This window comes from Bremia lactucae, linkage group LG5, assembly GCF_004359215.1.
Source record: "Bremia lactucae strain SF5 linkage group LG5, whole genome shotgun sequence".
Lineage (NCBI taxonomy): Eukaryota > Oomycota > Peronosporomycetes > Peronosporales > Peronosporaceae > Bremia > Bremia lactucae.
The window spans coordinates 1,617,868-1,631,056 of NC_090614.1; the positions used below are offsets into that span (position 1 = coordinate 1,617,868).

A 13,189-nucleotide genomic window follows, 5' to 3' on the forward strand; every position below is an offset into this window, starting at 1 on the left:
GAATAAGATTGATAATGGGAATGCAACAATAATTGAGCAATTAGGCCGTTTTGAAAGATACTAATTATACTCAATTTTGTACCATTTTCTTCGTCTTATGTCCGTGTCTCAATGTCTATACGAGCTATGGGTTGAGAGTCGAGAGAGCAACGCTACTGCGTTCGTGCAGACTGCTATCGATCGAACACAATTGTCGTACACGGAGGTGTATCAATGGAAATCGAGTTTACAACAAGCGTTGAATGGTGACAGCCAGCGGCTCGTAGTGGGTATAAACCTGATTCCATTTTCAATCGAAGAGACGGTTGCAATGCTTCTAGTTGCCGAACAACGACGTTGGATCTATGTGCCGATTGATATGGAAATTTCCATAAACCAACAACTTTCAATTCTGCAAAGTGCAGGCATTAATCGTCTCGTGACGACAGCAACAAGTCAATTATTCAGGTATTTTTCATGTGCAATCGAGACAAAAACAATTGTGACCGTGTCAAGTCCGTTTGAATCGGTCGAAGTACTCGATGTATTCAAAAGGAAGCCAATTGATCGTGACACACCAGAGGTGGGGATGACTCAACGACTTTATGCGGAAGAAAACAATTTGCCTTTATACGTGTTGTATACATCGGGGACAACGGGCAAACCTCGCGGTGTCGTTGGAACGCGTATCGGTGCGTGGACACGCTTAATGTGGATGTGGAAAACGTATCCATTTGCAACGCTCAGCAATAGTATATTGTCGAGTGAACGAGTCTTACGAGCTACCAAGTTGTCTTTTGTCGATTCGATATGGGAGATCTTAGGCGCCTTTATTAAACGTGTGCCAATTGTTCATTTCCAATCGTTACAAAGTCCACCAAAGGTTGAATCGTCATGGTATCTCAAGAGCGTGCTGCTTGATACTAGTGCCAGGATCCTCGATCTTATTCATCGTGAAAAAGTGACTCGCTTGACTGCTGTGCCAAGTGTATTGGAGATGTTACTAGTGCAGTCAATTGCGAAAAACCACGTCTTTGCGTTAAGTAGCCTTTGCTATATCTTAAGCAGTGGCGAGCCATTGCGTCTCCCGTTTTTTCTTCAATTAACAAAATACTTGCCTGACGTTGTGGTCCTTAATCTTTACGGTGCGATTTAAAAACTTTTGTGTTTGATGATATAAAAAAGACATTTTTTTTGGACAGGGAGTACCGAAATAAGTGGTGATGTCACGTGTATGAAGCTTAAAGGACCTTTTACTCGAACTCAATTAACTTTGTGGCAACAATATGGGATCCCGATTGGAAAGCTCGATTCTTGTGGAGTGATTGGAAGTTCAACGTCACTATTGCTTCTACCGAACAAGCTCGATCAAAATGCCTTGGCTGCGACTGACAACAGTCACGAAAGTTTATGGCCCCAACACGATTTTCGCAAGATTTTTCATTCCACATGCACTAGTGCGAAAGGGATGTTATATGTTTCCGGATCTCTTGTGTCGTTAGGATACATTGCTGATGCAAGGAAAGAGGAATCTTTTGTGGAAATTCATGCGACTCGCTGGTTTTGCACTGGAGACGTTTGTTGTGTTGTAAACGATGAATTGTTCTTTTGTGGACGAAAAGATCAGGCTGTGAAGATTCATGGACAACGAGTGTATCTCGAGGCAGTGGAATGTGCAGTGGCAAGGGGCTTACAAGACATGGCCAACAACGCGTCTAGGAGGGAACCTTTTTCAGTCATAGCACTTAAAATGACAATGAACCAGGGCAAGAAATATGCACTACTTCGACAACGAATTGTAGCTTGTATTATCGATGACCATTTGGAAAGTCTCTCGATCGTTCGCGAACCACAGATTCGAGTACTAACAACTTGGATCGCTACCCATTATGGAACGCCACATTCCCCTCAGGATATTTTTAGAATCTCTAAACATGCAGTGCCACGACTTGCACACGGAAAGATTGATCGTCGAGCACTGGAGTTAAAGATCTTGGAGTTTTCAAGTCATCAAGAGTTGAAACTTTCGAGCACAATCAACGAGAAAAGCTTTGCAGAAGTGCACCTTGCTAAATCGTTGAGGAATGTACTTGGCATTTCGTTCTCTACTTGCGTTACTGATGATATGCGGATGCAAACTTTTGCAGACTTGGGCGGCAACTCGCTCGTAGTGACTCTTTTTCAGCATGAGCTTAATCAAATCTTTGAAACGCGTACTCTGTTTGATCACCACGTGGTACGCGTGCTTTTTTTTCCCTTTGTTCTATGCTGTCCAAAAGAGTTATTTTGCTGATTTTATTGTGGGTATCGACAGCTGAAGATGACTATGAATGAGTTATTAATAATCTTAGAATCCGAGTGTTCGAGAAAATCGAATTACAATTCGAGAAAACAGAAAAATGAGCGCCAAGACGTGCTTCAAAGTAGTACGACTGATGCGTTCGGATATATTGACTCCAAACGACGGAAGAGAAATGAATTTACACGAAATGATATTATTGACACTAGCACTGAATCGCATCTCGAAACTCTTCACTTTCTTACTCGCTGCAATCATTCGTCGAAACGATTTCAAGATTCTCCGTTACTAACATCGTACGTCCCCTCAAGCTTACCAAAATCAGCGTCTGTTCAAGCATCTTCGTGCTTGTCATTGGAATTTGCGTGGCGCGTGAATTTAAGCAAATGTATCGATGCGTCTCCCCTTGTTGTCCAGCGTTATGACTCGAACAGTACAGCAATGTTTACGTGGGCTATTATCGGATCCCATTCTCGTCAGCTCGTTTGTATTGATGTCTTGAATGCTGGACAAGAAAAGTGGCGAGTGATACTGGACGATCGTATCGAAGCTAGTGCCGCTCTTTGCCGAAAGCACAAGATCGTTTATGTTGGTACCTACTCGGGCTCGTTCTATGCGCTTGACTTGTATACTGGCAACGTACGCTGGCAATTTCAAGCCAAGGAATCAATCAAAGCCTCGGCTGTCGTAATAGATCAAGAGAATCTTGTCCTCTGTGGGGCCTATGACCAGAATCTGTACGCATTAAACGCCATTGACGGTCACCTTCATTGGGTCTATCCTCTTCAAGGCAGTATGTTTGCATCCCCTTTCTATTGCGTTTGGACAAAGCAGCTATTTGTCGCGACGACAAAAGGAATTGTCGAATGTTTAGTAGTATCGACATGTGATCAAATCAAGAGTCACTGGAAGCTTCAGCTTCCAGCTCCCGTGTTTGCTGGATTAAACATCGACAACGAGTCCAATACGTTGCTTATTGGGTGTGCCGATGGCAAGCTGTACGGCGCGAATACGTCGACTGGTCATATACAATGGCAAGTCACAACGGACAAACCGATTTTTAGCTCGCCTTGTGTCTACGCTCATGGGTTGGCGGTTTTTGGATCCCACGACGGTTTCTTGCGAAAAATCAAGTGTCGTACTGGGGAACTCGTGTGGGCTAGTAATCTATCTGGCGCTTTGTTTGCATCGCCAACCGTTTTTCAACTTGTGGCAGGTGATAGGAAGGGCAAAGAGGCAACAGATTGTGGAGATGTGGTTTGCTGTGTGGCCATGACAACTGGTCGCTTATGTTTCTGTGATGAGAAAACTGGGTCGATTTTCTATGAAACCAGCAGTTTATCGGGGAAAGCTGGCAGTAATGTTGATATGAATGAAACTCTCGGTCCGTTGTTTGGCTCCCCTGTCATTGTCGATACTTTTTGCTTGATCGGAACGCGTACCAATTATTTCGTGGCCTTTAATCTCGCATTAACGAATTGGTAAATAAATATGGGTATCACAGTGAGCATAAAGGAGTCATTTTTAAGTCAAATTGTCGTTGACTGATTCATTTGGATTAAAATGAAATCTAAAATGTGCCATTTTACGAAAATAGATCCCTTTTAAAACCAATATAGACTTGCATTCTATCCTTTCGAAACGCCACGCTCGGTAGAATGACATTAGGACGAAGCTTCTCCGTGCTATCTATCCATGCACTTGGCTTTCTACTACTCGCACTAGACACGTCTATGGGCGTACGAGCTCACAATCTTCAGCGTCTTCAGGATTTTCGTGGTCATGAGTACTTTGTGCAGTTTGGACTACACCAGTCAGAGGACGATCCGGTAGAGCCTCCTGTTAATGAGGACTACTTTCCTAACGCCATCTTAGACCACTTTGCTCCTGTATCAAAGCGATTGCTATGGAATCAACGCTACCAGGTGAATGAAGAGTTTTGGGGTGGCCACGGCTTCCCTGTCTTTCTCTACATTGGAGGCGAGGGGCCACTGGGCCCCAAAGCCATCACCAATCATACCTTCATCTACTTCCTCGCCGAGCAACACCACGCACTACTTGTGGCATTAGAACATCGATTCTATGGCCGTTCGTACCCAACTACAGACATGAGTTTGCCAAATCTGGCGTATCTTTCAAGTGAACAGGCCCTGGCCGATTTGGCACATTTTCACGCCTTTATCACGGAAAAATATAGTCTTATTGATACAAAGTGGGTCGCCTTTGGTGGTAGCTATCCTGGCAATTTAGCAGCGTGGGTCAAATTGAAATACCCTGCATTATTTACTGGCACTGTAGCGAGCTCGGCTCCTTTGCATGCAAAGAAGAACTTTTACGAATACATGGAAGTCGTTGGTGATGGTTTACGATACTTTGGAGGAGGTGCGTGTTATTATCAAGTCGAACAAGCCATTATTAAGCTTGGAAAGGCTCTTGATGGAGCGCAAGACGATCGTGAACAAGTCTTGGCGCTCTTTTCTCCGTGTTACCCTATGACGACGGAATTAGATGACTCGGTCTTTGCAACATCTATAATAGGAGCGTTTCAAGATATTGCACAGTATAATAAAATTCACGAAGAAGTCATGACGCTTTCGGATGTATGCAAGCACTTTAGCAAGCCTGGCGATGCTATCAATAAATTGGCTTCGTTTATTAATTCCACACGTGTTGGCAATTGTCTAGATTCGAAATTTCAAGGCGTTCCAAATGGAACGATTGAAGTGCTTGGTCGTGATCAATTTGATGGCAAAAGCAGTGCTCGGCAATGGGTCTATCAAACGTGCAATGAATTTGGCTACTTTCAAACCACAAGTAGTCGAGAATCTCCTTTTTACGCACTCCGTGCAGTGACAGAAGCCAATATTGGATCTACAATTTGTTCTCTTGTCTATCAAATGGATAGAGCCCCGGACATTGCGACTACGAATCTCGACTATGGCTCGCTAAATATTTTCGTTGAACACGTGACGTTTCCAAGCGGTACAATTGATCCGTGGCATGCGTTAGCGGTGCGTAATTCAACTAAACTTCCTTTAACGACGGCAGAAGCCGTGTATATCGAGGGAACGGCTCACTGCGCGGACATGTATTACCCGAGTACCCGCGATACGCCAGAACTGGTGTGGGCCCACGATCAAATAGCTGCTCGCGTGAAATCGTACCTAGTTGAAACCGATCGCGTTGTTGCAGTTGAGTAACACACCTTAAATGATGTGGTTCACATTTAATTAAGAAACACACCTTACTTCACACAATCACTTAAGAAACTCGTCCTTTTGACTGGTTCGGGACGTTATTGAAAAGATGGCGTCGTACGAGACGCCACGCGTTGACGTGAATGTGAATGGATGGGGCCCCACGGTCTTGCCAGAGCAGTTTCTGAATGTCCCATACGCTCCTTTTAGCAAAGGGGATAAGCTCGGCAAAGCAGCAGACTTTGTATCGAACTACGCGCCGCGTGGGTCCCGATACGTACGGGACCCATCGGGTGTCAATGTGGAATTCCAGTACAAGCACGATACCAAGGATGACGCGACGTTCCAGCTCGTGGATACATCAAAAGGAACGCGTCCAAAGACAGAAGATCGATTGCGTCCGACATGGAACCAGCAACGCTTTGGTGGGCGAGGTGGGCGTGGGGGGCAGGGTGGGCGTGGTGCATATACTACTGATAAACCCGATCCGAATGGTCCTACAACGTCTTCGGCGCAACTTCGTATGAAAGGAATGCAGAAACAAAACAAGCGCTGGGATCGACTTAGTAATGCGCGTCGGGCTTTTACTTTTCGCCGTCGTGACGAAGTGCGTGCCGATCGCGTTGCGTCCGTTCTTGTCCAAACCACTTGGAACCTCCTGGACGAGTTTGAATTGCAACAACTTACGAAATTACAAGCGAATATTCCAAAGACGGATGATGTGAAATGGTGTGGGGAATTGCGTGAGTTTGACGCCGCATTTGACCGGATTACGTCGCGTACAAACACGCGAGTCCATCGATTTGACGACCGTGATTTTTATTATGTTACGACGACGGATGATCCTGTGATTGAAGAATTGGCGCAGCAAGGACAGGCCCGAGTGTTTGCAACCGATGCGATCCTGTCGCATCTAATGACGTGCACGCGTTCAGTGTATCCATGGGATATTGTAGCCCAGCGAGTGAATAATATGGTGTTCTTTGACAAGCGCGATGCGTCGAATTTTGACCTTCTTTCAGTTAATGAAAATGCCTCGGATCCCCCGACTCAAGATGATGTGGAACACATGAATCATCCGGATCGTCTGAGTCTTGAGGCCACGATGATTAATCAGAATTTGTCGCAACAAGTGCTCAAAAGTGGCAATGGGGCTTTTTTTAAACAATTTGATGCCCCAAATCCATTTGCTAGTGACGGTGGCAAACCCGCGAGTTGTGCTTATCGGTACCGTAAATTTGATTTAGGAGGTGGATTAAATCTTGTAGCACGTTGTGAAGTCCAGAGCGTGGCGGTTAAAAAGGGGACGCAACATTATGTGTCGACGTTCGCACTTAATGAATATGACCCTAAATTTCCGGGATCGATCGAGTGGCGTAAGAAAATTGATTCTCAGGTGCGTAAGAGTGAATGTATTTTTGTGTCGTGGGTATTTGCATGTGGGGTGCTATTTTATATGCGAGACTTCATGATTTTTGCATCTGATATACGCTATTCCTACACATTTGGTGCGGAGAAACGATGAGATGAAAGTCGATTTAGGCATACAGTACCTGTATATTTTTATTATTTTGCCCATGGTTAAATGGGCTTGCCCGTACAAGGCTGTGTGTGGATGGGGTGCTCGATGAATGCCCACAATATTTGATATATACGCTATTCCTATACTCTTGATGAGGAAAGCTCAATGTTAGGAGAGACTCCACCACACTTGTATACTTTTGAACACAAACACGATAGATTACACGCTTACCAAATGTTTTTGTTATGTGTTTTTTGCAGCGAGGTGCGATCTTAGCCAACGAGCTCAAGAATAATTCATACAAACTAGCAAAGTGGACGGCCCAGGCGCTACTTGGCGGCGTGGATGAGATGAAGTTAGGCTACGTGTCTCGCTTGAACTTTAAGGACCCGTACTCGCACGTGGTGCTGGGTATGCAGTCATACAACCCCAAAACATTCGCAACACAAATCGCTTTGAATCAGAACAACACGTGGGGGATTGTGAAGATGTTGTCCGAGTTGTTGCTAGAACAGCCCGAGGGCAAGTATGTGATTATGAAGGACCCGAACAAACCAATAGTCCGTCTGTTTTCTGTGCCGCTTGGCACATTTGATGAGGAGAGTGAAGAAGACGACAACGACGAAGATTATGAGCAATGAGCGTTGCTCTGAAGCTGGTCCTTGGAGTTCCATGGACCTGTTAAATTTAATTGAAACAAAAAATTGTCTTTCTGCATGCAGTCTTTAAATTGAAACCATACGATAACCAAGTTTAACTTCTTGCAAGATGCGGACTTTACACCAAGGCAAGGAAACCCTTGAGCAATCATGTAAAAGATCTCATAGAAAAGCACGTGTTTTCTTTTCGGCAATACTTCAAAGTAACCGCACGCGTCAGTAACGAACAGATTTTCTTGTTAATGTAAAACTTTGTTGCGTAGGCTATACCTTCCACATCAGCTGCGAGCATAATTAGTCCGTGATCTTCAACTTAAACTCTACCGCCTCAACTCGACTAGAAGGCCGGTGGTTGGCCGTAGCACCCCAGCAAGATATGTTCTGTATTTGTAGCCCATGAAACCCTCTTTGTAAGCCTTAAACCAGCTCTCTCGCGAGTCAACATGAAACGTCCATCTTCGACACATAACACAGATGGCCGACCAGACATCCGAATCAGCAAGCTTGAACATTGTATCGTGTCCCTTACGTTTTATTGTATGCACACTTGCAACGTCGGTCGTACGAGGAAGTCTTTTATTGTGTTACAAATGCATTGACGGCAGTACTTTATACGCAAGCACTTGCGTTATGGACTCGTCTGCTATGGCAACTTCCTCTCCGAGCAAACGACGAAAGCATTGCCGATTTCTATTCCGTCCTACGCAATTTTTTCCGCTGTTGATGCCACTGTCGACATCGTGTACAGTCTTCCCTTTAATAACTTGTAGCTTTTTTCCTAAACGTTTTGACGGTTATTAGTTATGGATTACAGTTAGTCACAGGGTTAGCGATGATAGAACGACCACGATAAACGTTAAATTCTATAAGTTAACGAAAGATATTCGTTTAGGAGGGATACGTTATCAGAGGGACGACTGTACTTATTTGCAGCCGAAAAGTGTTAGAAACACGACTTTCATGACGCAATTGACGATTCGTTCGACGCGACATGACTATCGTTTTTCATGACGAACAGGACTCAATTCTTTTCAGCAAGAAAACAAATCCATTCCACGCCCGCGAAAAGCTTTATCTAAATTATCGTATGTTTACAAGGCTTTTTTGTTTATCTGTAAAAGCCCTTGCTCACGTAAATAAATGATCAATCAATGTAATCAAACGATTGTAATAGGCCTCGACTTGATCACAGAAAAAGGGTAGGAATTAGCGTAACCCCCCTTTACAGCCCTTTATGTATTCGATAGCCTTTAAAAAAAGAGCGAGTACGCATGTTTTCTCGGCCACGAGTAGTCTCGCCAACTGTAGCAAAGCCCACTACAAAGTCGCTACCATGAATTTGCTCCCAGATGGTGCTATCGTACCATATAGTCTACGCGCATGTCCACCATCCCTTGTTCGTGACAAAAACGAATTCATTAGTGTCATTTTACGTTTTAAAGAGTCAGCACCTTAACACAAATTCACCGTTAATTTTAAAAAAACATGGAAGGCAGACGCACCGTCTCGACCAATTCGGAGAACGTGTGGCTTAAAGGCAAGCGCCAGGAGCTCTGGTCTACTCTCCACCAGCGACTTATTGCAACGCCTTTATTTAATGGAAAGGTTCGAAAAGAGAAAGACAGTGACAACGACGAACATCAAGACGTAGTTCCCGACAATGACATGAACAACAATCGATTGAAACACCGAGTACGGTGTCGATCCAATTACGACGCAAGAGGACGTTGTCGTAACCTGGACCTTGAGAACACGACGTTTCTAAGTCCAGCTCAGAAAGCCGGTTGCTATGGCTATATTAAACGCCGATACACAATTGCCCTTGCTTTTGCCTCAAATGATGCGACGGACGACATTCGAGAGCCAAGTAACATCTCCCCAGCGGAAGAAAGTGATGTTATTGGATCGAATTGGGAGTTTACGAAGCTTAAAAATGGTGTCCACCTCTTTAAATCAAAACGTTCCCAGTGTGAAGTTCGTGGAAGTACCCGTGTGAATGCTTCGGTTAAGAACGTCATGTCAATTCTTTCAACGGGGGCATCGACCCAAGCATTTGCCGACGCTCAAAAGATTATCTTCGGTGCAGATCAAGTGATTGAAGCCAAAGTACTTGCGTCTTGTGCCGACTCCACGACGTCACGGTATTTTCATTGTGGACTCAAGTACCAAGCAATGAAGAATCCATTTGGAACCGCACCTTTGGATCTCGTGTTCTTAGACTACACGGACGTGAAAACAACATCCGAAGGAAAGTTACTGGGGTTTCGTATTTTGGAATCCATTCGGATTCCAGCATTGCAACCTGCTTTCAAGTATCTCCGCGCGTCCATTCGATGTGAAGTGTATACTGTCGTAGAAACGGACACCCCTGGTGTCGTTGACGTCACGTTTGCATCGCACTTGGATCCAAAGAGTAAATGCGCTTCGATCAAACGATCGCAGTGGCTTGACCTCGCCTGTGCTCGTCTTGGAAACATCCGAAGTTATGCCGAGAAAACAAGTATTGGAGGCCACTTGTCTTTGGATTCTAAACCACTGTCCCATGGCGAGTCCGAGTCATTGCACGCGCATTGCAATGTATGTCAACATGGTTTTTCGTTTTTTCGAAAACGATATACTTGTCAACGTTGTAATGAATGGACCTGTGGACGATGTTGTCGAAAGATGCCCGTATTGATCGACTCGCTCTCAAAGTGCGTGACTGTGTGCTTGAGTTGTATTTTACACTCTCGAAATCACCCGGATGAGATTCGACGTGGTGAACTTGGCATCTCGACACGACGACGCGATATTATTAATAAGACGTTTATCATTTACGACGAATAAATGAAACACGCAGGGTGAAGACCTTTTTAAGGTCTTGGGACGGAGAGAGAGAGGCTTGTACGAGTTCGTACCTCTGGACTTTTCGCTTCATAGGCTTGCAAGCAGTGTATGATCAGCATGAATGTCCGATCCATTCATGGAACAACCTGCCGAGAACACGTCAAACGTTTTGAATTGCGTCAAGAGATCGTACGAGTGATCTGTCAGGGAATTGACAACAGTATTCCATTAGCAACTACAAATAGTCCTTTAACGCTTTATCTTTAGCAATCGTATTTTCCTAGAACGAGTCAAATTACGTCACTTAAATCAATTGAACGCTTTCAACTCCAATTATTCTACCACGAGAGATCACTAGATACACGTACGGAAGCCTTCTCATTCGAGCATCCATTGTCCTCGTTACAGGTTTCTTTCGTGCTTTGAGGGTCTTGTACCGCTACGCGAAAGAGACGATTGCCAAATTTCTTATACAATGGCAGAATCCCTCCCCCTGCAAGCAATCGTTCTTCAAACAAGGACATTTGAAAGCGAAAGGTTTCACCTCCGACGTCAATCGTACGTCCCGTCATATTGACAATCATATCAACGTTTTCTTTCGCAAGTTCATAGAAACGATCATTATCAAGCTGAATCCCCACGAGACTAAAGTTTTGATAATTGCGGGAGAAAATATACCCAAACGATCGTGCAATAAGAGCTTTGATACCCGCGCCTTTTAATGCCGTCACGGCCTGTTCCCGTGACGAGCCACAGCCAAAACCATGACCTGCAACAAGAATATCTTGACCCTCTTGCACCTTTAAACGGAAATCAGGGTGCGTATGTAAAAACGCCACTTTTCCTAATGCTGCCATGTCGTTTTCACATAAAAATTCACCGGGTAAGATCGCATCGGTATCAATATTATCACCAAAGACTTGCACACGGCCACGAATTGATCCTGTAAACGTTTCGAGCGATGCTGTGGCATCCACGTCCATTCCAGGATTCTCTCGTGTATGGTTGACAAGTTCTGGCTTGACATCCGTTATGGTAATTGGTACTGCAGGTAATTCAGGCACCGCAGCTTTTAATTTGGCACGATCAATATGCTTTAAAAAGGGACGTGGATCCGTAACTTGCATGGTAAAACTCGATGCTGCAACAGTAATAGCCGACGCCAAATTTGCAATGGATCCTTTGCCCATTCGATTCCGATAATTACGATTCTGAGAACTCAGCCACACTTCCTTCTCCCCTGCCACATCGGCAGCAATCCCGAGACAAAAACTACATCCGGGTGCACCAATAGTAAACCCCGCGTCTTCATATACTTGTAACAAGCCATGATTTCGTAGATTTTCAATAATCACTTGACTCCCGGGTGTCACGCGTCGATGGCCCTGTCGTACGGGAATCATGCCTTGTTTTAAACACACTTCCAACACCAAAGCTCCAAGAACTAAATCTTCTTCAGCTGTCGTACACGCGCCAATAAAACACCCATCGAGCTTCATTCCAACGACTTCGGACACGGGTTTTACATTATCGGGCGATGGAAACAAGGCAATTTGGGGTTCCAGGGTATTCAAGTGAATTTGATACGTTTCGACATACTTGGCTTCTTTATCGGCTCGAAAGAAGAGCGCGTCTTGATTATGATCGGGACGCTTTTGAAGGTATGCTGCAGTCCTTTCATCCGCTGGAAACACTCCTGCAATGCCGCCAAATTCGGCAGTCATGTTGCTAATTGCAAAGCGCGCATCGCAGGAAAGGGCCGCAATGTTGCCACCCCATTCGACACAGCGGTTAATGGCCACAGTATTGCACTTGAGTTGCCCGAGGGTATACAACATGACGTCTTTTCCCCCCATACCCAATGGAGGCGACCCACAAAATTCAATTAACACCGTCTCGGGGACCTTGATCCATGTCTCGCCAGTTACAAGCGGCATTACGACGTCAGCGGCGCCCAAACCAATGGCAAATGCACCCAGGCCACCTGTACTGCACGAATGGGAGTCGGCACCCACGACAATTTGACCGGGCTGAGCCCGTTGACGATAAAACTCCGTGTGTAAGATCGTGGTATTTGGAGGCTGGTAGTTGGTAAGCTGCGCCTCGTTGGCAAAGTCCGCCGACGCTTGAATCATCATCTGTTGACGTGGTTGATGATTCACGCGTGGGTCAACAGTGTGGTCCACGGCGAGCCAAAATCGATCGTTGCGCCAAATACGTGGACGACCCATGTCTTGGTACGTTTTGTCCATGGATTTCCACGTGATTTCACACGCGAGGGTCCACTGGGCCTTTACGCACAGCATTTGACCGGGTGAGACCTCAGGCTTTGTGAGCCCCACGGCCCAGTGCGTTAAAATCTTTTCAGGGAGCGTGAGTGGACGCCGAGGCGAAGAAGGGGATGACATGGGGAATACCGCGTGAGGACGAGTTGGCAAATGTAGGACTGGAGTGGGAAGTGGAGTGTTTGTAAGGGTGTTTGCGCAACCACAAATTTAAAAATGAAGTTACAATTTTGTCGACTTGAAGGAGATTTTGGGGTTTTAAATAGAGATGATTGGCGGACGTGTTCATCTTGAAGTTGATACTTGATTGTTTAATGATTTTTACAAAATGTGAAAGGAAGTAGAAGTTGATTGTTTTTTTTAATTTAATTTACTACTTCAGCTTTAAATCTTGATAATGGAGGAACTGATTATGCTATTAT

General features: G+C 44.9%; 5 protein-coding genes across 5 annotated transcripts; 4 read left to right on the top strand and 1 right to left on the bottom strand.

The window, feature by feature from the left end:
* Positions 1–97: 97 nt before the first annotated feature.
* CCR75_004418 (uncharacterized protein) lies at positions 98–3,763 on the top strand (the record flags this gene model as incomplete). Its single annotated transcript, XM_067962504.1, has 3 exons — positions 98–1,124; positions 1,182–2,215; positions 2,294–3,763. The coding sequence occupies 3 exons, from the start codon at positions 98–100 to the stop codon at positions 3,761–3,763; spliced, it is 3,531 nt and encodes a 1,176-aa protein (XP_067821006.1).
* Positions 3,764–3,936: 173 nt separating this feature from the next.
* CCR75_004417 (uncharacterized protein) lies at positions 3,937–5,478 on the top strand (the record flags this gene model as incomplete). The annotated part of the gene is made up of 1 exon (XM_067962503.1): positions 3,937–5,478. One exon carries the CDS (start codon positions 3,937–3,939, stop codon positions 5,476–5,478), a length of 1,542 nt encoding a protein of 513 aa, XP_067821180.1.
* An 82-nt stretch (positions 5,479–5,560) lies between these two features.
* CCR75_004416 (uncharacterized protein) lies at positions 5,561–7,799 on the top strand. The gene is made up of 2 exons (XM_067962502.1): positions 5,561–6,871; positions 7,258–7,799. Exons 1-2 carry the CDS (start codon positions 5,585–5,587, stop codon positions 7,636–7,638), a joined length of 1,668 nt encoding a protein of 555 aa, XP_067821179.1. The 5' UTR covers positions 5,561–5,584; the 3' UTR covers positions 7,639–7,799.
* Positions 7,800–9,141: 1,342 nt separating this feature from the next.
* On the top strand, positions 9,142–10,482 carry CCR75_004415 (uncharacterized protein; the record flags this gene model as incomplete). The annotated part of the gene is made up of 1 exon (XM_067962501.1): positions 9,142–10,482. One exon carries the CDS (start codon positions 9,142–9,144, stop codon positions 10,480–10,482), a length of 1,341 nt encoding a protein of 446 aa, XP_067821178.1.
* A 338-nt stretch (positions 10,483–10,820) lies between these two features.
* On the bottom strand, positions 10,821–12,890 carry CCR75_004414 (uncharacterized protein; the record flags this gene model as incomplete). The annotated part of the gene is made up of 1 exon (XM_067962500.1): positions 10,821–12,890. One exon carries the CDS (start codon positions 12,888–12,890, stop codon positions 10,821–10,823), a length of 2,070 nt encoding a protein of 689 aa, XP_067821177.1.
* Positions 12,891–13,189: the final 299 nt, after the last annotated feature.

Excerpts from the sequence above, each read along its gene's own strand:
- CCR75_004416 (XM_067962502.1), top strand. The coding sequence starts at position 5,585 with ATGGCGTCGTACGAGACGCCACGCGTTGACGTGAATGTGAATGGATGG. Across the intron at positions 6,872-7,257 it reads GTAAGAAAATTGATTCTCAG|CGAGGTGCGATCTTAGCCAA; the intron begins GTGCGTAAGAGT and ends TGTTTTTTGCAG.